The 25,468-nt window shown below is 38.2% G+C and overlaps 1 protein-coding gene across 8 annotated transcripts; it reads right to left on the bottom strand.

The window, feature by feature from the left end:
• On the bottom strand, positions 1–25,468 carry LRATD1 (LRAT domain containing 1). 8 transcript variants are annotated; one of them, XR_011725428.1, is made up of 5 exons: positions 25,339–25,446; positions 23,946–24,729; positions 20,990–21,044; positions 20,561–20,606; positions 1–1,173 (listed from the first exon to the last, which is right to left on the bottom strand). XR_011725428.1 is itself a non-coding variant. In XM_071741940.1 (4 exons), exons 2-3 carry the CDS (start codon positions 24,690–24,692, stop codon positions 21,024–21,026), a joined length of 768 nt encoding a protein of 255 aa, XP_071598041.1. In that variant the 5' UTR covers positions 24,693–24,729; positions 25,339–25,446; the 3' UTR covers positions 714–1,173; positions 20,990–21,023. The 8 variants fall into 8 exon arrangements, 5 of the variants coding, with proteins under 5 accessions (XP_071598041.1, XP_071598039.1, XP_071598038.1 ...); XR_011725426.1 differs by lacking the exon at positions 1–1,173 and adding an exon at positions 16,537–19,057; XR_011725427.1 differs by lacking the exon at positions 1–1,173 and adding an exon at positions 18,939–19,070.

The following is a 25,468-nucleotide window of genomic DNA, read 5'->3' as shown; positions in this document are numbered from 1 at the left end:
CAGGTTGCAAAATTTTATTGATTTATATAACTCCAAAACCAAGGAGTTCTAATAACCTCTTTCACAACAAGAACTCATTCTTTAAAAGGCCTTAAATAATCCTATTTTCAGTTTTTACAGTCCTTTAAAAGTGAGAATGCAATTTTGCATATGCATGCCCAACATGTCTCAGCAAAGAAGAATGCGGCTGTTAGCGTTGTGCTGTGCCCAACATTTCTGATGTTTACTCAGGCAGTTTAATTGTGATTTATTATCTGGTAATTTCTATCATGTCATCTCTTAAAAATGAATATAAAGGAAGACTGCAGTGGCAGAAGTTGGCAGTGAATGACCATAAACAAAGAATTATAATGCTCCTCAAAATAGAACTTGTTACTGTACAAAACACAAACATGGCATTTTTCCAGATACCTATAACATTCAGATGTAGGAGTGGCAGCTGGTAAGCAAACAAGTAGCAAATGTGTGAAGTGTCATTTATCAGTAAATGGAAGGCATTCATAGAGCAATGAATTTGAATTAATAGCAACAAGCTAGCAGCATTTAAAATAATAATAATAATAAAAATAAATAAATAAAAGAGGGAGATAGAGACAGAGAGGGAAACAAAGGGAGAAAGAAGGAGAATAAGAGAGAGCAACATACTTCTTACCAGGAGCAGTACATAACTGTACCATGGTGACATTGTCTCCGTTTTAATTTATTTTCTTTGGAAAAAAAGCATAGCTCATTGCCAGTATTATTTTCCCAATTTGAAGCTATACATTGTCTTGCTCCCTTCCACAGTAATCATCTTGTAATCCTCTATTTAAGGACCCCCCGGACAGGTGTTGGTCAGCTCCTCAGCATTGATTCTTGTCTGAGATAGGACTGTAAATTCCTCAGGATGCTTCCTCACACTTCATATTTCATTTAAGCACAGAATGGCCCTGTGCCATTTGTGAATACTTCTGTAATGGAGGCAATGAATGATAGGAGAGCTTGCAGGGAGCTAGAAAGTTAGGAGAGAGATAAACCATCCTCTTCTTGAAGACTTCTCTTCACAGCTTGGTGGTAAAGGCAGGAGAAATAGATTAATTTGTACTCACTGGGGCCAGGTCCAGTACAGCTGTCAGTACAGGGGTCATGGTCAAGAGCACGATGACTCAGGCTTACCCTTCCTCAGAGTGATGCCTATATGAAACATTTATTTTATTTGCACTGTCCTACTGCTCATGCTTTTATTCTCTGTCAAGACAAACTAGCTGGTTTTCTGTTTTTGCACTCTATTAATAAATAGCTTGAAAATGATGCTAAAAATAGGTCTTTTGGGAAGATTCTTAATGTGAATAACCCTGCATTGCAGCTTCCAGACGAAAAAAAAAGAAAAAAAATTCTCCTAAAATATTCCTGTTACCTTTGTATATTTTCTTATGCACACTTTTCTATTTTCATCTATCTCCAACAAAAAAAAAAAAAAATCAGAGAAACATTCAAAACACAGCATGCAATTCCTTCAGGTAGATCCCAGAGGCCTTAGAGAAACAATGATCCTTTACTGAGCCATTTTGTTAGATACTGACATTTCAGTCATTCCCTGATTCACTGGCAAAAGGAAAATTAAATGCAGGGACAAAAATAATATGTTGAGTAATATCTTACTCTATGGCTAGTTTAATTAAAGTCAGTATGCCTATTGGTGGATGTGGTTTAGCCTTCCTTCAGTGAGGGAAAAAATATTTTAAGAAACAGAACTGTAATTTGTCAATTTTGTGATGTGAATTCTTTAAAACTCCCACTTAGGTTCTTCTTTTTTTCACAGAGCAGGGCATGTACAGCCTCATATAGTCCTTTTGGACAGGAAATTATCATAGAGCACTTTAGTGAAGGGATTTTTATTCTCCTGTATCATTAATGAACTCAGTTTTACTTTCTCTGTTTTGTGTTTACAAGCTTTTTTGTGGCAGATGAACTCCTGGTTAATGTAACAGGGACTGAGCCAGGAACCTCAAAAACATTAACTGCAAAAGCCTGAGCTAAAAAAACCAGCCCACTATAGCTGGGAACTGCAACACTCATATCATCTTTGAATAACTCACTAGTATCTTGCAGTTACTCTGACTGCTCAGCTGTGTTTTACTTTGTGTAATTTCAAACTAAAGTTTTTGTTCACATACTTAGACACAGATACCTTATTAATTTTTGCTGGGAGTTTAACTCTTTGTAAATGGAAGACAAGCTACAACTGACAGACAAATCTAAATTATTTTCTTTGATTTCCAGTAAAGCTTACTCCAAGGATATGAGGAACTATTTGACTTCAGCCATGTGAAATAAAACATCTAACTGAAAATAGACAACTAAGCTACCTTTACAGCCAGCGGAGTGAAATAAGTAAAGCTGTTTATCTCACTGTTATGTTTGCCTGTTCTAGTGGAATAGATAAATTCTTGAGAAACCTTTCCTTTAATCGGGTGATCGTCTTCCCCATCTGCAATGAGTCTTGGGTTTTGAAATACAGATGTTCAGTGCTGTCTGAGAGACTATTTCCACTTGGTTACCATCCATCAATCTAGAACAGACTGGTTTGCTGATGGAAGACACGAAGGCACGGACCCTGGTTGCTGTACACAGTCAGAATCATTTATTTTGTGGTTTGCTACATTTATATAATATCCCAATATCTATTGATTGATCTACAATTTGCACCTCAAAGTGCTCTTTCTACTAACATAAAACCTCATCTACTTGTTCCCACTGGAGTCACCTGGTACCAGGACATAACATTGTCCAGGTGGCAAATTCCTTAAGTTATTTACAGCTCTTTGTTCTTTTTCAGAGTCAGGCAGTAACCAGAGACTTCCCGTGCAGGCCTGCTCCTCTGCTGAAATCCTACAGTTTTCTGTAGCTGTTTGGTAATGTCTGCCAGCTCTGGGATGATGCCTCAGATACCCTAGGACATCTGAAAAAGTATTGCACAACTATGCTCAGGTTTATTATTATTCTATATTAATAGGTAGGCAATAAAGAGTGGTTAGGGAATTGCTACACCTTAAATTCCAGTTTCATTGACATCACTAGCAAAACTGATTTAATTTTAGTCATGCAGGTGTAGACCATCACCTCCCATGAGCCCCAGACTAACAGAAAATACACCTGAGCAGACAGTCTAGGCAGATAGCAGTGAGTATTTGCAAACAATTTTCATCTCTTTTGATGGAAAATGCTAAGTATCAAAGAGACTTATGCATTATTATTTTTCAGCAGGAAAAATTGGGGCTCCCAAGTAAATTTACCAGCTGGGCCTAACCATTTTGCATTTTGTATGTTAATTAACCAGAAAAAAACACCCACAAAACAAAAAAACCCAAACAAAATCAAAACAAAACACCCCAACAAAACAGTTGGCTCAGAACACAAGCGAGCTGTGAATTGTGCAATTTTTAAGTTTTGAATTTCACTGCTAGGAATATCTCTATTTCTAATCAACAGAACAAAATCACATAGTTCTAAAAAGAAATGTGGATGATTGCATTATACAGTCATACAATCTATGCCTGCCCAGTTTTATTATGGAAAGCTGTTTACTTTGTCTATGAAAAAATTGTATAGTCTCTGATTCAAATGAAATGAATGGGAATCTGACAAAAAGCTGAGTAGCTAAAATCTCAGAGCTGTTCTCTGCTTTTAAGTCTTTTTAAGAGGAGATCATGTCTACATAGATTTTTTTTTTTTTTACTCCTCATAATCTCATGCTCTTTATTACTCAATGCAGAAATACTTCAAAGCTAACAAAAGAAAAATTCATGTATGTGCCATACACATTATAGCAAAAGCAAAAGAATTCATGCATTTGTAAAAAGATCTGTGAAAACATTTTTGCTTTTTACAATACTGGTGGTCCTCTGACAGTTTTAAGAATATGATCATAAGCTCTTCTGAGGCTAAAGACTGACTTAAGAAGCAGCTTAGCTGAGTGACATCAATGTCAGAAAACCATAAATAAATGGAATTGCTTTGAAAAAACGATCTGCAAGTACAAATCATATAGAATTATGAACACAACTTCTCCAAAGTCTCAATAGATTTATTTCCCTCTTTCTAACAACAACAACAACAAAAAGACAGAGAACAGTTTAAATCTAAGCCAAACTGGATTCAGAAAATTGGTGTATTCCAAAGTTACAAAAGGCTAAAAACATCCACCGGATTTATACAGAAAAATAATAGGTTTGCAGAAGAGCCATGGAGTTTTCAAGCATTTTATTTAAACAAGCAATGTGTGTGTTGCTTTGCTTGTCACTAGAAACTGTTGTTTTTATGATGATTCCTTCCATATTCAAACAATTGAAAAATATTGGATATTTATCTTTTCCCTTACATTGAACTGTTATGTTTTTGTTATGCAAGTTATGCTGAAGAGGATTTTTTCTGAACATACAGTAATGATACTAAACATTCACAAGGATATAGAAGAAGACACAGAACATCAAGAGAAAGTACTTGAAGTGGAAGGAGTCTTGACAATAAACAAATTTTTTAAAATTAAAACTAAAACACCAGTCTCAGGTCAGCAAATGAATTGATTAGGCATATAACTTTCCATTCAATTGTTTCTCCCTTAAATTCTGCAGACATAATTCAAATCTAGATGGCAAGATATTAAGATGCCATTCTCTACAGGGCAATCTAGGATATTTCAAAGTCTTGGGTTTAAACTGAGTCATGACCATTGAAGTATTGTCACGTGAAGCAGAAAGCCTTTTGGCAACTGAGATGAAGACTTGGGTCTCTGAGAGTCATGGATCTCAGGAGCTTTCCAGGCTGAGGGGAACTGTGAGGCAGCCAGTGTAAGCTTCTTTCTGCAAGTCTAGATATTTGTCTTCTGCCTTCTCCCAACAGACTGAGTAGGATGATGAAGGAAAAAGGTAAATTGTTGCACTGATGCTATGGTCATTGCTGTCTTAGTGATCTCAGATCTAGATTTTCCAATTTCCCCACAGTCCCACAACTCATATTTATCATCTTCATAGGCCAAATACTAAAATCCTACACCAAATGCTATTTCAGTCTAATTCTTAATTCATGACTTAGAAACCTCTGAAAACTCATCTCTTTCTGATCTGTTTAGCCCTCTAAAGGCCCTGGCAGCAGATCAAAGTTGACACCTGTCTGGAAAAGCAAGAACCATGTAACTCCCAGAATGGGCAGTTCTCTGAGCACAGAAGGATGAACAAAGCATAAAGTGAAAGGGAACATTTTACCTACACCAGATTCAATGACTGGAGACAGGAATGTCACATTTTACTAGTGTTCAGCCTGTGTGTAAAGCAGCTCACATGCTCTTTAAACGGGTTTTTTAGACACTGTCTATGACACCAGCACTCCTACTAAAGCATAAAAGGAAGTTGTCAGCTTTTGCATATTCTAAAAGCTCTTTCAGTATTCTAAACTGCTCTTTCAGTTCTCTAGCCTTTAGTACTGCCATTAGTAATTTTTGAAAAACTTCGTGTATAATTCTGGATACTGCTGATCACAATAAATCAGAAAATATAGCCCCGCATCTATTTGCTTCCTTGATGACTGAATTTCACATCATTCTTCTGCTGTCTATTTGTTCCATAGAAAACCAGAATTTTATTAGTTTATTTAGTAACTTCTGTGTGTGCTTGAGACAGCTTGACTCAATTGTCACTCAGTTTAGGGGTAATTACACAGTAGATGCTATAAATGGACACAAAGAATATATTTCCCTAAGAATCCAGAAGAAGGGGAAAAAGAATAATGAAGAGCAGGCTTTAGACTTGTAAGCCACTTGTCTATCCATACCAGCTGTTTGACACTAGCACTCTTCTTGAAGTCATTTTTAGACTGAAATCACACAGTGATGCTGCTTCTGAAATTTTAATGTTTTCATGTCTAAGGCAAGACTAGATTATTTTCTCCTGAAGTTTTTTAGCAGGCAGTTAGGTCCTTGCCAGCACCAAAATTTCAGACCCCTACTGATGCAGAGTAAAAGAACTGCCTTTTGCCTTGCTTTCAGGGAATAAATGTTCCTTGTGACTCACACTGCCTTACTTCTCTTAGATGCAGCTGGGTTTTTTTCTCATCAGAGTTCAAGTAAATTTACAAAAGTGCTTTAGTGAAAGAAAAATGAAAAGGCTGCTTATTCTCCAAGCTCAACATGTTGGCTTTTTTCTGAGAAACACTCATTGTTCAGTAATGATATTCCCTGCCGAACTCACAAATTGAATCTGGGGGAAAGACAGGGAAGATATTTTGGAGGTTAAATTAAACAACAAGTTTTATTAGTGTGGTCCATAAGGATCATAATGTGTTAGTTATTTAGGACTTTTGCTAGGACTGGGATTGCACAATGTGTGTGTGTCCTCTCTGGAATATTTGCAAGGTTTTTCACATGTATTTCATAGGATCACAGAATCATGGAGTAGTTTGGGTTGGAAGGGACCTTAAAGATCATCCAGTTCCAAGCCCACTGCATGGGCAGGGACACCCCCCACCAGATCAGGTTCCTCAGGTTCCCATCCAGCCTGGTTTTGAACACTTTCAGGGAGGGGGCAGTCAAAAATTCCTTGGGCAACCTGTTCCTATCTCTCACCACCATCACAGGAAAGAATTTTTCCTAATGTCTAACCTAAGCCTCCTCTCTTCCAGTTTTAGACCACTGCCTCTTGTCCTCTTCCAAAAAGCCCTACTCAGCTTTCTTTTAGGCCTCCTTCAGGTACTGAGAAGCCACTATTAGGTCATCTCAGAGTCTCTTTTTCTCAAGGCTGAACAACCCCAACTTCCTCAGCCTGTCTCCATAGGGAAGGTGCTCCAGCCCTCTGATCATTTTAGTGTTTCTCCTCTGGACACATTCCAGGACCTCTATGTCTTTCTTACGCTGGGGACTCCAGAGCTGGACACAGCACTCCAGGTGGGGTCTCACAAGAGCAAAGCAGAGAGGGAGAATCACCTCCCTTGACCAGCTGTCTGTGCTTCTTTTGATGCAGCCCAGGACCCAGTTGGTTTTCTGGGCTTCAAGCACATGTCAATGGCTCATGTGAAGCTTCTGGTCCACCACCACCTCCAAGTTGTTCTCTCCAGGGCTGTCCTCAATCCTTTCTCCTCCTAGCCTGTATTTGCGCATGGGACAACTCTAGAAATCTGATATCAGAGCCTGTGGCTTTCTGGATGTCCATTAGTGTAAGTACAAGCTAGATTGAAAGAAACAGCTTTTTGTTCCACATTTGGGAAGAAAGGAAGCATGGGAGGATGTGACAGTAAATATTAAAATATTGTATGTAGAGTTTTGCAACTTAAAAACTGACATTTCAGGTGGTTTTGCAGCAGACATCATTAGTATTACATAGGTGACCACAGGAAGTGTTTCATATTTATATGGCAAGTTTGCTATGCTCTTACTTATGAGTTGTAAATATTTTAAATTCTCTGTAATATTGAATTATTGCAGCTATTTTGGACAGAGGTGTAACAGCTTCTTTAAACCTTGAATAACTGAAAAATTGCAATGTATTAATTATTTTCCTCTGAAAATATTTTCCTCATCAAAATATTTCAAACTGCTGTGTGAGGAAAAAAACCAAAAAACTTATCTGGGACAAATTTAAAATTTAATCTGTATTTTGCCATGTTCTTGAGTTCAGTTTTTCATAACATGATCTGACAGCTGGACTCTAAGGATAAAGAAACAATTTGCTTAGAGGAATTGTTTGTAAGCTGCCTCTCCAAACGACTTCATCTGCCCATTTACTATTGGTCCTAAATTTGTGTTATATAATGTGAAAGTCCTGCAGGTTTTCTTTATAATCTATAGGAGAAAAATAAAATCAGGGAAGAGTCTTAATAATTATCCTTCAAATTTAAGAACTGCTTAATAATTTGCTTTAAAAAATGCTTTTAAAGCAAAAAAAGATGTCTAGCTGTAAAAGAAGCTAAACAAAAAACCAAAATTGTCTACTGTTGGTCACTGTAAAAAATGGGTTAGTGAGTTAGAAAAACACCTGGATTGATCTAATAAGACAAAAAATGCTTTCAAAATTAAATGTAAATAATATATTATTCAGCTGTTAAGGTCTGATGTTATAAACTCAATTTAGAGACTCAACAGTTCATTGATCAAAGGGAGTAGAAGCCCAGTTCAGGGGATACAGTAGGAGAAAGCAGAAAAACTAATAATCTAGGGAACTACCTAGTGCTTTTTATTTGATTTGTTTTATATACCTACAAAGGGAATCTGAAAAGATAAATTCTTGAGGCTTTTGTTTCCCTGTCATGAACAGTATCCATCTTTCAGCTACATGGATACACAAAAATTTAGATTAAGACACTGGAGTTACCAGATCTTGGACATTCTCTATAGTCAAACTAAGACTCAAGCTCTCAGTACTCTGCAGTGTCTGAAATAGTCACGCTAAAATCTTCAGCTGACATTAATGATGAAATGGCCTCTAGTGATGGCACTGTTTTATTTTTGCAGTAAAGGACAGATTTTTGTCTCACTTTTTATTTTATCCTAATGACCATTTCACTCACTGCTGCCCATCTGCTGTCAGTATCTGAGACAGGCCATGAGAGCTGAGATCAGACAAGGCCTCCAGAGTAAAATATTTATTCAAAAATCCTTTTTTTATCCTTTTTTTTGGCCACTAGATGACTCTCTGATCTGTTTAAATTTAACAGGAAAAGACTTAGACCCTGAGAACACAAAAAAGATGTTCGGGCTAGGAGTTTTCTTTTGTTTTTCAGTTGGTTTTTCATTTGTTGTTGAAATCAGTAGTTCAGTATGCTAAGGAAGCATGGGATGGTCAACTCAGAAGCCAAGACAAAATTCAAGCTCAGGTATCTTTACAGCCAAACCCCTTTTTATTTGTTTGATTGTTTGGTCTTCAAGGACTTAAAGATAAGCAGTCATAAACACACACACACACACAAAAGAGAAGAAATTAAGAAACTTAACAGGCAAAGGTGAGACTCCGGCATAGATATCATCACATGAAAAGTAGATGATGGTAGGAAATGGCGTGTGTTGTTCATTTCACTGCTGTTCTTTGGCCCCAAAAGCTCTATTTATAGTTTTAATAATTCTTTCAGCAATTTTGGTCTCTTCATGAGAATTGTTATTTCTCTACTTCTAAATCTGGCACAGCATAAAATTTCAGGTGTTCTGCTGCCCACATCTCTGTCTCCTGTCTCCTACTTCTCCCCAGTAGAGGTAGTGCAGTTTCTATTAATAGGGACTTGAATGCAGGTGTATGGAACCAAAGAATTCAGCTCTCATTCAGCATTCCACAACTGAGCAATGTCTTGATGAAGCTAATTTTGAATCATGAAACGTAAGGCTGACTGCAGAGTTGACACTGCACCCTTTTAGAGCTTGAGAAGCCTAGTAAGCTGATCAGGTAGATTATGCCGCCCCCTGAAGAGGAGGATGAGGGTTTACAATAAATCCCAAGATGCAGTCTGCTCTGATGTGGTGTCAAATCAAAGAGCAGATGGTATGGCTGCTATTTGGTCTTCAGAATCTTGAGCAGACTGCTGTGTGGTGAATAAGAGGATATTCACTGTTCTCTCTCAAACTGGATGGCAATAGGCAACTCAACAAATCAAGTTCTGGTAGGAGTACTTCTATTTTTTAAGAAAAAGTCCTGGAACTAGCATTTCTACAGCAGATGTTTATTCTTTTTTTGGATATTTACAATCCTTCTCAATGTAAATTACTATTATGTGGTATAAAAAAATCCAGCATGTCCTAAAATCCAAATACATTTCATTGTGTCATTGGTTGGTGCTTACGTCTGATGGAGTAAATGAGACAAAATTGAAGATAATGTGAAATAAATACTTACTTAGCTTAGTTTCTGATACCAGGACCAGAATCACCAGTGAACCAGAACCATTGTTTTTCCAGCTCTAGTGATCATGTTTTTGGAAGACATTATGAAAAGAGAGTTATTTGATCAGAAGTTTAGTGTGATATCTGAATGTAGTGGAAAAATGATTTATTTTGGTTCTCTATTAAAATGTTCTATTTCTCAAATGCAAGAAGGAAATAAAATTAATTATATCTGCTCCTTACAGCTGAAGAAGTATTTTCATCAGTGATGAAGATTTCAGAAGTATTTGAATTCTCATTCTCATATGTATTTTCAAAACTTATTCTGAAATGCATTCATTATGAGTGGATGAATGAATAACAAGTTCAATTTAATAGAACAAATGTTAACTATTACATTTTTCCAAGTACAGATATTATCACTTATCATTTCAATACAGGTTTATTTAAATGTATTTTAAAATTATTCCAGTAATGGAAAAAAAAAAAAAAAAAAAAGAGTAAAGGTCAAGCATTAGAACAAAGACTGCATGCCAGGGATATTACTGTAAATGATACATCAGTTTCATTCTCTGCTTTATTTCTCATCTACATTTTATGCTTCATGTGTGGAATGACTTAAGCAGAGACCACAGACTGGCATCGGAATTCTCAGGCAGCCATTTTCATTAGAAAATTTTCAGTCAAGTGTGAAATTCACCAAGGGAGATTTCTGCATCTTATTTTTTAATCTGGGTATCCTTTATTCAACTGTCTTTCTAGATAGGAAATGTCATTATTTCATGGCATTTGATAGACTGATTTATAGAGTCTGACCAATCATTGCAAACTTGGAAAATATAAATGAGCAGAGGAATAAGGATATACAAGTGCTTCTTGTCATTGTTTTGCATTATAAAATTTGTCAGATAGGACCTAAAATTCAATATTGGGAAATCAAGAGGTCAAGAAGAGAATCTGCAGAAATCTAGCTAGAGGTTTTTTATCATATAAATTTACCTTTGATACTAGAGAATTGTGCAACATTAGCACTTCAATATCTTGCTCATTTTAAGTAGTTTCTTTCATATTCTGTGTTATGGCAGTTACAAACAGACTATAGCCATAGACAAATTGAGTCTAGAGAGAGCTTCAAAAGCAAGTCTGGCCCTTATTCAAAACCCTTTGAAATGGATGAAAGGGTATCTATTGACTTTGATGGACTTTGGCTGAACTCTTCCAGCTTCTACAGGCAGTCCCGGACTCTTGATCACGGCTGCAGATGATGCTAATGTATTTTATTAAATTGCTGCTTATCTGTATGTATTGAACAGCACCTGAAATAGGTCCAGGAATACAGGACTTTTGCCTTCCAAGATGATGCTTTACAGTGAATGCAAGAAAATAATATTTTTATTTGGTTGGTTGCTTTGTTGTTTGTTTTTTTTTAAATGTCTGAATTTTCTGATTTCCTGCACAGTGACAAAATAATCACTCCAATAATAGGCCAGAGGTGAATATAGAGGTGAGGTAGATGGAATACTCATGGACAAAAGAGGAAAGGAATTCCTGACTACATCAGGATTACTGTACACATAGAAATTAATTCTGTAACTGTTCAGCCTTGGGTCTAAATTGTACATATCAAGTTTTAGCAGCAAACATTTTTCATTATATCTCACTGGATTACAAAATTGCCTGGATGTGGGAAAAAGCAGGACTGCAAGCATTATGAGGAACTGTCAGAACAAGAGTGAGGTATCTGGGAAACAACAGATTTTCTGCTTTTTCTGACTACTGCGATTTTAGAAAGTGAGACTAAGTCTTTGAAAGTTTGTGGCCTTTATTTCCACTTCTGTGAGTGGAATGTGTTGATCTAAGAACATGACAAGGGGGAAAAATGGTCTACCACCTGCTGTCTGAATTGAGCACTCGCCCGCAGGTCACCAGTCTTGTCAAAGAGATTTGAATTGATGAAATATGAAATGACATTACCATCAAAACATATAAGATTATCTTTTCTTTGAAGAAAAGCAACAGCCACACTAACTTTGAAGTTTGAGGACAGGAAGGCAATTACTTCAAAATGCTAAGCACAAATGGGAAAATTAATTCTATGTGGCCACTAATGGAAACTGGCAGTTTCAAACCCTGAAAGATAGGCTTCTTAGAACACTTTTCACTGACAAGTGCCCAGCTGGTGAACTGATTTTGGACCATAAGAATGGAATCCCTTGAATAACCACGTCCAATCCTCAAAAAAGCTAATCTTTCTGCTGTATATAAATAGATTTCACAGAACATCTACTCCATGTGCTACCTTACCTTCATGAGCCCCAGACTATGTTTCAGTAATCCACATCATAGGAATATAGCAAGGGAAACTGTGGGAATTGCATAAATTGTGCAAAATAAAACTTTGCCATTGATATTAGGAAGTAGACTACACTACATTCTACAGAACAGCAAATTCCCTCCTCTGCTTGCAAAAAACAAGAACCAGGTTAAGTTCTTGAACATATGAACAAAAGACAGCAATTAAGCAACTGAGAAATTACAGTGCTATTAAGAGTATCAAACTTGGATATCCTGCCTGCCTTAACTCTGTCTTAAATTCACCTTTCTTCAGCTTACCTCAGCTCAAGAGCAGGCCATCAACTTTAGAATCAATTTTGAAATTTCTCAAAGTTCTGTTCCAATCTGTCACATCACTTTCAAATTATTTTTTGTCATTGTTTTGAGTAACAGCTAAACTGACATGTTAATCTTAAAATATATTGACACAATATCAAATGGTTACATCCATTTCTTACACTTTATTCTCCTGGAAGGCAGCCTGCTGTCTCCTTGCTGTACTGAAAATCCCTAACACTAACTAAATGAGTTTTGACGAAGGCAAGTTAGTATCTTTCTAGATGAGTGGACATCCTCTCATCTGTAGAAATAAAGATCATAATAAGTGTTGAAGCCTCTAGTAGTACGGTTACTGAGCTGATATGCTAGAGGATCCACTACTGTGTAAGGCTTCATAATTTCATAATGCTTATTTTTGTCACTAACACAAGACATCCCTTTATATGTAATTATTAGTTATCAATGTGTTTTCTGCGGGTATGCTACCTAGGATTAAGGTAAGACTAATGTCAACAATCATCTGAGAATTTTCAGCAAATACAGAATGCATCTGTTCTTTTTTAAAAAGAATCTGCTATAGGTAGCATAAAACAAGAATTCTCGTTTTCCTCTGGCAGGCCACCAGAATTTAAATTTGGCAGGGTGTAGTGTAGTATAAGGTTTACTTGTTCAATCAAGCATTCAATTAATGAACATGTCAGTGTTTTGGTTCTTTGTGAGACAAATAAAAGGCAGCTAAAGTGCACTGAGCCACCTGAACGGATCATTGTGTAATTAATATTTGTTTTAATTTACTGTAAGATACCCAGGTCCTCTGGCAATCAGTTCCAGGGAAATTCTTAAAATAATTGACTGGATTCTGTAAACTTACTAGAAGACAACAGGTTTCCCTCTGTGTGTGATTATAATTGGGAAAATTATTCAGAAATTATTTTTTGTAGCTTTTTAAAAATTAATACATTGTTTACAGTTATGACATAATTTATGTGTAATTGACTAATATACCAGGGTTTATCAATATTCTAGAGACTGTCATTTTTCTGGGATCACACAGCATTCTCCATCTTGGTAAACCAAGCTTTATTAGGCTGAGGTTTGACAAAACAGTAGAGCTGTAATGGAGAGAGAATAAATCATGTAGTTTCAAGACATTTTTTTCCTTAGTTACTGTCATCTTTGTTAGCTACTCTGGCAACACGTTATTCCTAGTTGTGTAAACACTAAATAGGGAGAGATAAAAGCCATTTGAAATATGTGATTTTATCACGTGCATGTTGAAGTAGGGTGTATTGTCCTCTGAAAGTATGTCTCTCTTTCCACTGTTTAGATAAGTAAGGTAGACTACATATACAAGTGGGGAAATCAGCCTTCAGACCACGTATTTCCCAGTTAACTACAATGTGTTAACTAAGAGCATTGCTATGCCTTCTCTAGCCACTGGAGATACAGGCATCTTCAAAGAACAATGTTGCTTGGACAGCTCATTCTCAGTAAGTACCGAAAAAGCCTAATTGATAATTGAAATCAGATTAACCAATTCTTTATGTAAGAAAACTTTGCATTTCATCTAGGTCTTGGAGCAAATGGGATGCTTCTCAGCTAACCAGAATAGGTAAGAAGCAGCTAACATTTTTACATGTAATACATTAGTGCTAAACTGTACGTTTAAAAAAATACTAATATATTTAATACTTAGTAGGATACCATATTAAATTCTGTGTTTTGCAAGATTTGTTTTACAGCTATGAAAGCTTTTTAAAATATGTAACTTTCTCTAATATGTAAAATATGTAAGCTTCACTTAAGCTGTCCTTAGTGTTCAGTTTCTGACTGGAAGATATTTGGGGGCTTCATTTTCAGGTGGCAGAAATTCAGCATTGAGAAAAAACTAACAAGTTTGAGAGATCTTCAGTGAAGTACTGAGAAGATGAGGCACCACAAGTGACTAATCATATTTGCAAAACACTTCCCAATATAAACAAAACTAATAAAAAAATAATGTTTCATGTTTTGCAGCTATTTGCTCTGAAACTAGCATACAGAAGATTTGGAATAGGCAAAGAATATGCCTTCAGATTTCTCACAAATATGGTAACTCTATTAAACTCAAAATGGTACCTTTTCCTTAGCAGTTTGTTTCAGTAAAGCATACCTGAATTTTCAAAAAAAAAGTTTATGGATCTTGCAAGCAGAACTTCTCCCTAAATATCAATATAAATCTTATTTCTGCTTCAAGGAAATAAGAAATACAGGACAGTCCATAGCTGAACATAAAACAATTTTTTCCTCTGACATTTTATGTTCCTGATTAATTTCCATTCACATTCTCTTGGACATCATTCTTAGAAAAGTCATTAAAAGCTCAAAGGTATGTTTGAGATTAAGGATTTCAGGAGAATGGAATTTGAGACAGGTTTTCAGTACTGCTATCACTTGCTATCACTTGTATGCAAACATTTGACATTTCTACTGCTCTTGCTCTTCATCATGAGCAGTGAACTCAACTTGGGGTTTGTATCGATTAGGAGAAGTTACTAGCATGCTGTGAAAAGGAAAATCAAAAGATTCTCCTTTTTATTCAGCATACATATGCAAGCTTCTAGCATGACAAAACTTACAGGGTATCATTTCTATCACTGTTGTACCTAACACAGTTTTATCAGCATATTTCTAAGCTTATCTGTATACAAACCATAAACATAAAAGAACAGCCCAATATTTCTGCTGAGCATAACTCCTTTAGAACATTTTTCTTCTGCCAATCCTTTTTACCCTGTTTCTTTGACTTGAAAGAGAAATAAAGAGGTATGAAGTGCCTTTACAGTCCCTAGCTAGAGCCAGTGGGACCCAGACAATGTAACAGGTTAATCTGCATATTAGCTGACCCTTTGTGCAGGGGTCTAGTACCTGACACTCTTTTATATTGCCATAATTAAAATGAGATGGCCAGTTAATTAAATGAACCTTTCAATAATAATAATGACTTTGATTATCCTTAACTGAAGAATCAATGGTATATGTAGTCAGCACAGATTGAAAATACTAATCCAGTAGAAAATACTGACAGGTAGGCAGATGTATCATGTAATTAGGTTTGAATTTAAAGCTGAAGTAGGGCCATGGCATATTAGCAAGTAAATAGAGTTGTACCATATAGCTCTATCATAAACATTAACAGGTCCTTGCATTCATCTAAGGTACCTCTGCTCAATGAAGCTGTAGTTTGAAATGCAATCTGTTTCTTAAAAGTAACTGTTGCTGGTGCTCAGCCAGATGTTTTAATTACTAGCAATGTTCTAGTGGTCTATGAGTTGTTATACTGGATCTTCTTTCCTTAGAGATACACTTATTTATTTCAAGAAAATTGTTTAATTAAAAAACTTCAACAGAATAGGTGAGTGATTTCTTTTTTCTTCCACAGCCTCTGAAAATTACAGTATTAAGGTCTGACAGTCTCTGTAGCAGTGATTTCTAGTGATGGGATTGTTCATGGAAAAGGGTCTTACACCACTCACAAGTAGTTTCAGGAGGAGGGGGAGGAAGAATTTTGGATATGTAGGAAGATCCATACCTTTTTTCAGGCGAGACCAACGGTGCTACTCTACTTGTTTTTGAAATGAAGTTTCACCTGTCATTGAGTCAGAGGTGCAACTCAGTAATCCTGCCCACGTGAAGCACCTGCAGGTCTTGATAGAGCGCATTTTGACCCTGTGCCTATTAGGCAAGATTTCTAAAAGCAGTTAGTGTTAGCCTAACCATGGCCCCATAATCAAGGTAAGTGTCCAACAAAGAATTCTATGGGGACAATCAAATCAATTTTAAGTGCTTTTAAAATTTCCACCATTTAGCTTTTGAAATAATTACAGAAGTTCAAAGAATGGTAAGATGAGAAAAGTCAAGAAATACCAATGCCAGCCATCTTTTTACTTAGGAACAGCTATACAACAACAGTTGAGCATGTGTGAACAAAAGAACAGTTAATTTCAGTAATATTAACTTCAAAATATTACAGTGAGGTGAAAAAAAATTCAAATTATGAAAAAGATTTGTGGCACAATCCATTAAAATATGCCAAAGGAAGATGGATGGATACTTCACTGGAGCATTATTTTATTTATAAATACACAAGTCAGTAGCAGCACAGTTCATTCTAAAAGGGTATTTTATTATTGCAATGTGTAGTGCTCCTTGATATTTTTCCTTCAGTAAATAGCAGTATGTCAAAACACACATATTTAACTCACTACTCTTGATGTCAGAAGACCATGGAATACCCTAAAGAACAAATATTTGAATACTTTTAAAATCTTGTCAGTGAAGACCTGGGTATCCATCTGCTGCACAGATAAAATACATATTGAAATGACTGCCATTTATTACCAATACTAATAAAATAGTCAAGACTTCTTGTGTGTGTGTATGCGTAATACATACACACAAAGTATGTATATGTATATACAAATATATCAGTTATATATTAATATACATATATATTTCTGCTTAAACATTTACAATTAGTTTATTTTTCAGGCTCAGTGTTTGTATTGCTTTCAGCTGACTGAAAGGGCATATGGAAACAATAAGAACATATGGAAAAAAAAAGATCTGTCTTAAAACTAGATTGTGGTATGTTTACTCATGTTGAACAACATACAAGGAATATTCCATCTGTGGCATAAAGTATTCTGCTGTGGAGAAGTGTCAAAATGCAGCAGTTGGTATTTACCCACATTGCTAGCTATTTGCCATTTATTTACCTGCAGCAGTGACAGTGTCATGTCAGAACCAAATCTGGGGTTTAATTGTTTCATTTATTCACAAGTTCTATCCCATGATAATTTTGTTGGGTCAGGGTTACTCTTTTATTTACAAAAACTGGGAACAAGCCCTTACCTCTACTGTATAGGAATTACCCAGAACCACTATTGAGGTTTCAGCATTATGCTGCTTAGGTTATGAGATTAAAAATATGACTTCTCAAAATAGTTTGCCAGTTCCACTCTGTAACCAAATAGTGTTTAAACTGTGAAAAATTATTTGCTACTTAAGGCTGATGAGACACTGCATATTTGACTCACCCTATTTTGTCAGAGCAGTAGCATGGATCTCCAAAGTGTGAATGTTTTTATGTACGAGGGCTACACCCTTGTGCACCTGGGAGGGAAGGAAGGAAGCAAATAAATTCAATCTTAGCTCTGAAGATCTTCCTTGAACAGACTGGAGATTAACTGCAAACTCTCCCACCCTTTTCTGTTGTTCCCCCATTGGTTTCAAATTCCACTTGAGTTCCTGTTGCAATAGCTCTACAGCATGGCAGAGGCTCAAGCCCATAAACTAAACTCAAATTTTCTATTTGTGACCAACACAGGTGCCCACAAAGCCATGCAAGATAAAGGGATGTTTGAAAAGCATTAAAACACTTTACCCAGGAAAATGCCAATTTGCATAGATGATTACTATATGTACAAGAGTATGCAATTAAGGCCCTTCTGGTAGACATCCACACACATGAGCCTCCCACTGAATTGTACTGGAGGTTGATGCTGAGGTCTTGGTCCTGGTTGGTTCTGCTTGACTTTAGCTCACAGTAAATGCCACATGAAGGGGATAGATCATCTTTTTTTAAAGATGTTGATCCTGCAGACACTTGAAGAAGAAAAGTTTTGCACCCATAGATCATCTGCAGAATTAGAAACACCCATAAATCCCGAAATCAAAATAAGACAAAAAGTGCCACCGTATAGAAGTAGGTGAATGGTCTCTGCTAACAGAAACTCTATAATCCCTCTAGACCTATCCACCTAAATATGTTTGTGCTTGATGCAGATATTTTAAATTAAGAAGTTGAAGTGCATATTACTACCTGCCCTATTATAAACTCTGTAAGACAAATTCTGGTTTATTTTTCAAAGGTAAATGTAGTTAAAGGAACTTAAATGGCATGGTGGCATTTCAATATTAAAAAAAAAGAGAACTTCACAGTGAAATTGTATCATTTAGACAAGATACTATTTTGCAGAAGAGATGACACAGAGTGCCACAACCAAACAAACAGCACTAGTAATTTGTATCTATATAGATTATTTCTGTATCATAGAATGATTTTTATATAGACTATTTCTGTATCATAGAATGGTTTTGGTTGGGATGTTAAAGATTGTCTAGCTCCAATCCCCCTGCTATGAGCAGGGACAACTTTCACTAGACCACAATGCCTGAAGCCTCATCCAGCCTGGCCTTGAACACTTCCAGGGAGGGGGTGGACACAACTTCCCAGGGCAACTTGTTCCAGTGTCTTACCACTTTCATACTAAAGAATTTCTTCCTAATGTCTAACCTCAATCTTCCAGTTTAAAGCCATCACTCCTTGTCTTATCACTACACACTCTTAAGTCCCTCCCCACCTTTCCCGCACCTTTCAGGTACTGGAAGGCTGCTATAAGGTCTCCTGAAGCTTTCTCTTCTCCAGGCTGGACAACCTCAACTCTCCCAGCCTGCCTTCATAGGAGAGGTGCTCCAGCCCTCTTGTCTTCATGGCCCTCCTTTGGACTTGCTCCAAGAGCTCCATGTCCTTCTTGTGTTTGGGGCTCCAGAACTGGACCACATAATCTGGATGTATAATCTGAAGTAAATGCATTGATACACCATGTAGTAGAAGATTCTTAGTTCACTGCATTTTTGCAAGCTAACATCTATGCTACCCTCTTTTTTATTTACAAGCAGTTCAGTAAAGTATATGATCTGAGTATTCAATTTTCTTTACAATATAACTCTTAAGAAATCTGATTAACATTGTGTCAGAGGATCCACAAGGATGGGGCACTTTCACATGTCAAATCTGAAAAAGTACAGAGAAGTTAAATATTTCATAATGATAAAGTAATCAAACAGATTTCACACTTGCCATGGAAACACTGACACTCAAGAATAACAGCAGCACTTGATCACACTGTAGTCATATATAACTACCCTTTGGATCTGCAGTTGAACCAACCTCAGCACAGTATCCCAGTCATGATTCCTTACATATTCCTATATTAATTCTTTGGGACCGGGACTTTCATCATTCTCTTGGGTTATAAAGCAGAAAATACACTGCTCGGACAGCATAAGTAGCAACACATACAACTTTTCAGTAACAGCCAAGTATAATTATTGACAGAACACTATTAAGCCACCCTAGTTGAAAACTTTCATAGAAAATAACTAAACCTTAAAACTAGCAGTAACTATCCCAGACCACTACTTCCTCTGTAGCTGTATACAGAGGGTTGAGAAACAAGTGACCTGATTGCAAAAGATGCTGCAAGTTTTGACTGAAATCTAGTGTTCCCTCAGCTCCAAGAAATGTTGGTTGTAGTTACAAGCATTCAACACATCGCATAAACAGGTCTATAAACTCTTGACAGATTTTTGCACATCACTTACCTGCATATGAAAGACACCAAAATGAAAGGAGGGAGGATAATTAAGACTGTACTCAACCCAGCACAGACCAAAAGCCATTTCTTGTCACACCCTGAAGGCCCTATCTTGTTACACCCAGTTTTTAATCTGAAATCCACATATGGATCAATTGCCTTATTGCCCTAAAAATAGGCTATGAAGCTTTTACCTTTATTTTTTTTTCATTTTTAAAAACTATAGACTGGAAAAAAATCCTAACAAATGAAAACAAAGTAACCCAGAAACAAGATGGAGACAAAATCAATTTTGCTACCTATTCTTACAATCCTCTACCTATATGCACAGCCAACAAACAGCAGACATTTTAGTTGTAACAGTACAATGTTTCACAAAGGCTCTCTATGTTTCAAGGGGACACGAATGTTTTTTTAATAAAATGTTAGCCTCAACAGAATTCAAAAGATCACTTTTTGAAAAGACTAAGAAAATCATATCCAAAGAGAGATTCTATAAAACTACTACCCAAATAGACAACAGGAAGTTTGAAATGTGACACAAAAGAAAGATGTGCAAAGCATCCTAGCATTGCAGTCATATTACAAGCCAGTATTTCAAGAGCAATGAATGAGATATAAATATTTACCCTAGGTAGTTAAACTGAAGAATGGAAACAGATTGCATGGATATAATATAATTTGTCAATACCTTCAATGCTGGAATTGGAAATTCTAACTCAGGCAGGTCACTGATCCTGAAAGATGAGTATAATCAATTACATTTTTTTACCTGTCAGTTATCCATATCACTGCCTTCCTCATAGCTGACTGCTTCCCCACCTTCCTTTTCTTGTTTCAAGGCATTGAACAACCTCTTACATGCACTTTTCATTTGGTCTTTTCACTATTTCTCTACTGCCATCTCAGATTAACATTGCTGTTTCAGAACTAGTCTGTTTCTGCATTGTTACAGCATCGCCTGTTTCTACTGTCTCCCATCTCAGAAAGGTGCCCTATCTTGTTTCTGAAATGTCATCTTAAATCTCACTTCTTCTCAAGGTCCACAAATTTTAACCACCTTCTAAACAATAAATTAGGACCTAAAGCTCACTCAAGTCAGTGAGAGCCATTCCATTACCTTCAGTGGGCTATGAATCAGGACCAGATTGCTGTCAGTAACTCAGGACTGAAATCTAGAAAAAGGAAAAAACCAAACAGGATCTGCATGGGTGTCTTTGTTGTAAATAAGACTTACTTGAACACAGTCATAGCAATACTATATCCTAGGTTAATACCATTTGTGAATATTTCCAATAACTTCTGCAAAGGACTCAGACCATAATTTTGCTGTTACCACTACCTGTACAAATTTGGGCTGATGCCAAAAACTTCTGATAGAGCTTAAAGTAAGCATGGACTAGTTTCTATACCTTCCTATATATACTACAAGGTACCATTCTACATCCAGCTAGGCAAAACAAGGAAAATTATTGTGTTCATGAACCAGCTTAGTAAATCATTACCAAAAAAACCCCAGAGTTAAAAATGGATGTTTGAAAAAGCAATAGAGCACTTGGAAAGCACAGTGAAAAGTTTTCAGCCAGTGTGTTTTAAATTCTCATATGCAAGAACATGCAATGCCATTCTTGCACAGATCCTCTCTCTACTCCTGTATTCATCTAAGAGCAATTTTTAAACAAGGCATTCCAGAAATCAATAATAATTATGTGATCCCACTTTATTCTTCCTGTCTTCATCAATGTTGTCACTTGTCTTCAATTCTCTGTGCCTATTCCTACTTCAGTTCTCTAACACATATCATTTTTATAAGGAGAAATTAAACTACTCTTGTCCACCCATCTTTCTCCTACCACTTAATTTTTAAGTGCCTTGATGTAAAGCCAGTGCCTTTCTGCAGTCCCACAGGGCATTCACCACGATACAGGGAAAACAGATCTAGCAAACATTTTGGGAGATCTAACAAAGTATAGCTATTAGAATACAAAAATATTATGTAGAGGAAGCTGTTCATGTTTTGAAAAGAGCTATCATTATCAGACAGCAACTATTGCCAATGTAAAGCTAAAATATTACACATTTATTTAAATGTATGTTGTGATTTGAGGCTTTTTCAACAGTAGTTAGACAGTATTTCACATTTTTTAAATATTTACCCTATATTGTACTAACCAAGGTTCTTTAGGGAAGGAGATAAAAATTACACTGACTATTACCACAGAACTTTGCCAAGTGTATCAGCAAACACAAAGCCAGTTTGACAACCTTCACTGAAGGGGTACAGTTTGGGGGGTTTTTTGATTTATTTTTTGGTTTTACTTTTCTAAAAAATATATTTATTCTGGAACTTATTATAATGAAGTACACTCCACCCTCACAGCTTTAGCTATGGGAGGAAAATACTTTGGAGAAATGAAATTGCTATTGCAACAAGGTTGCTTATGACATTGTTTAATACAAAAAGGAGCCAGGACACAGTACATTGATAGGGGGTGGAGTGTATAGTACACATAGAAGAGGGGTGTTCTATTTGGTCATCTAATGTTGATATGAGAAGAGGGGACAAAAACAAATGCATTTTCTTTCCAGAACTGGAACATGCAACGACAAATTGCTTATTACAAGTTGTATGCAGCTCAGAATAATTTAAAAATAAAAAAAAATAAAGACATCTTTATAAGTGCCCCAGTCTGATAACTTGTTTAAACTTTAATATATTTTATAGTCTGCTTCTTTCACTTCAAAGGTTAAGAATTAAACAATGAGTGTTTATGATCTGAAATACAGACAATGCATTGCTCACACCACATTAGAAGGCATCTTAAATGCAGCTGGGGATTTCTAAACTTAGACTGAACAAGATTAATTGTTTGGAATTTGAAATGCAAGATGAACTTTGCCACATTACATCTATTTTCATTAAGTGGAATTGTAAATATGCAATAATTTGCTGTTTCAAAGAGGCAACATGCAGAATTCAAACTTATTTGTTTCTTGCAGGGTTGTGTTGACCTGTGCATGAAGAGGTATTGAAGCAGTGGTGCAGTGAGAATCACTACAGCGATACAAATTCACAGCTCAAGCATGAGATCCTAGAGGCTGGATCTCTGAGGAGCAACACTGAGTATACTGTTCTACAAAATACACCACTTCCTTTAACCTATGAATTTAGTTTCAGGAGAACAGCTGCTCACCAAGTTTTTTCCAAGAGAAAAAATTTAAAAAGGCAGAGAGGTTCGAAAGAAGTGAAAAGAGCTTATGCATTGTAATGACAATTGGCAGAGTGCTGCAAACAGAAAGCAAAGATGACAAATATTTTTAATGGAACAGATTTCAACCAGAAATAAGAAAGCATTTTTCCCTGCTAATATCTTGCCTGAGTTGGCTGGGACAAAATTTGGGTGTCAGCTACAGGCTGAAGCAACAGTATTTAGAAACAAAACTGGCATTTACCCCCCCTTCCACTCCCCGTCAACCCTCCCTTCTCCTCACAGCTAGCAAAGTATGATTGATGCTTCTCGTTGGCCACAAGGCAAATATTATCTAGAAACTCATTTAGCTAGATCCACATGCATGGCCCCATATGTTTAAAACCTATCATGGATTAAAGCCATGAAATAATTTTTTGTTTTTAAATTTCAATTTGAAATTTTATTGGCATGTTGCTAGAATGGTCAACATCAATCAACAGGAGAGACTTTGTCCGCTTACTCTGAAAACAGCCTTCCTGCACCTCCCCCCTAGTTTCTTTCTTTCTTTCTTTCTCTCTCACTCTTTCAGCATTAATACTACTAAAAGCCAAACAAAATACTGGCTATGGGTGTAAAGAATGCTGGTTTTTGGAATGTTGCCATGGATCCTGCTTCCAGTCTCATCCCACAGAAAGAGGGTGCAGCCTCCTGTCTCTGTGGCAGGCTGGTCTCCCCGGGCAGGGCAGAAGGAAGATAGCCATGCACCCCTGCTACTCCCTATTCTTTCCCATCCACTATAGCCAGGTCTTTGATCACCCTCAGTTTGCCACTGGCATCGATCCTGCGCTTCTCACGTATTAGATCCTCCAGGCTGTGGAACCTCACCGTGTGCACCTTGTTCTCCGCCAAATGGATCTTGAGATAGTACTGCTGCTGGTGCTGGGTGTCGGCAGCAGCCTGCAGCTCCCCCCCGGCTTTGAACTCCCTTTTCCCGAACCGGCACCAGGCAGCGAAGCTCTCCGAGTTAGTCCAGCAGATCTCGTCGCTTTTTAAGCCCAGGTGCCCGCAGGCGTTTTGCACCACCAGCTCAGCCACCAGCGGGCGAAAGCGGTACCAACTATTCACCACCCGGCCCACGTTGCCCGCGGCAGCGTCGTACAAGCTGTCCTGCCGGATTTGCCCCTGGTGTAGATGGATGATCTGCCCGCTGCCCACGTACACTGCCCAGTGCGGCGGAGGATGCTCCGACGGCCCCAGGTAGAGCAGCTCCAGCAGGTCCCCCGGCTTGCAGAGGGCAGGCAGGGCTGACACCGAGTAGACGCTGAGGTCCCCAGCCTGGGGGCCGCTGCTGACCTTGGAGAAGATGCATTCCTGGCCGCGGAAAGCGGAGAACTGGGTCTCGTTCAGCACCAGCTGGTGGTGGAGGTGGTGGGTGGGCGTCTCCTGGCCAGGGCTGCCGGAGCCCTTCACACCGTACTTGTCTGGCTGGCCTCGCTCGTCCAGGTCCTCTTCCTCATCCGAAAAGAAGTAAGCCACCCCGACGCGCAGCTCGTCTTTCTCGATCCCCGAGGGGTCCCCGGTCGGCAGCTCGCTGTAATTCAGGTGGGTGATGCGATCCAGTTGATTTCCCATCAATGACAGGGCGAGGCGAGGGCAGGAATCGCCGGATCTGAAGGAAGGGTGGGGTGAGCAGGGATCGAGAGAACAAGAGAAGGGAAATGCAAACGGAGGAAAGAAAGAAAGAAAAAAAAAAAAAAAAAAAAAGAAAAAAGGAAAAAAAAATAAAATCAAGGCACATACGAAAGACTTAAGCGATTCCGCCCTCAGCCCCTATCCCTCCCCCACGTACGGATGAAACTCCTAGTGCGGATCCTTCCTCCTGCCCTCGGGGTGCGGGGCAGGGTAGAGCCCCGTCTCCCTGCGTCGCGCCCTGCGGGGCTTCCCCAGCTCCGCGGTTCTGGAGCGCCAGGCTCCCACGCCGCCCGGCAGCTCTGCGCGGGCGGACGGAGTTGCCCCAAGAGCCTCCTCTCCTGGCTCGGCAAGTGGAGAGGGCCCCCGTAAGGGCTAGGACGGAGGGTCCCGAGCCCTTCCCTCCGCTTGCGCGCAGCTGAGCGGGGCATGCGGGAAAGAGGCGGGAGGAGCGCACAGCCTAGGAGCCCGACTGCCAGATCCCAGCACCGCGGCCGGGATCCCGCCGGGACCAGGCAAAGAGCAGGCGGCCAGTATCCCCCCCACCCGAGAGGTCCCTTTGCCCTCCTCCCGCCCCCCGCCTCCGTACCCGTGGTCGCCCAGCGCCAGAACCCCCCCAAACTCCTTTAAAGTCGTCCAGTCCCCATGGGCGCCGCAGAGGAGGTGAGCTCCGGCCTCCCCGCTGCGCACCCCGCTCCGCTCTGGCTGCCCGGCCCCGC

This window comes from Heliangelus exortis, chromosome 3, assembly GCF_036169615.1.
Source record: "Heliangelus exortis chromosome 3, bHelExo1.hap1, whole genome shotgun sequence".
Lineage (NCBI taxonomy): Eukaryota > Metazoa > Chordata > Aves > Apodiformes > Trochilidae > Heliangelus > Heliangelus exortis.
This window is presented reverse-complemented; position numbering and strand designations above follow the sequence as displayed.

Coding starts and splice junctions, on each gene's coding strand:
- LRATD1 (XM_071741941.1), bottom strand. CDS start 24,692: ATGGGAAATCAACTGGATCGCATCACCCACCTGAATTACAGCGAGCTG.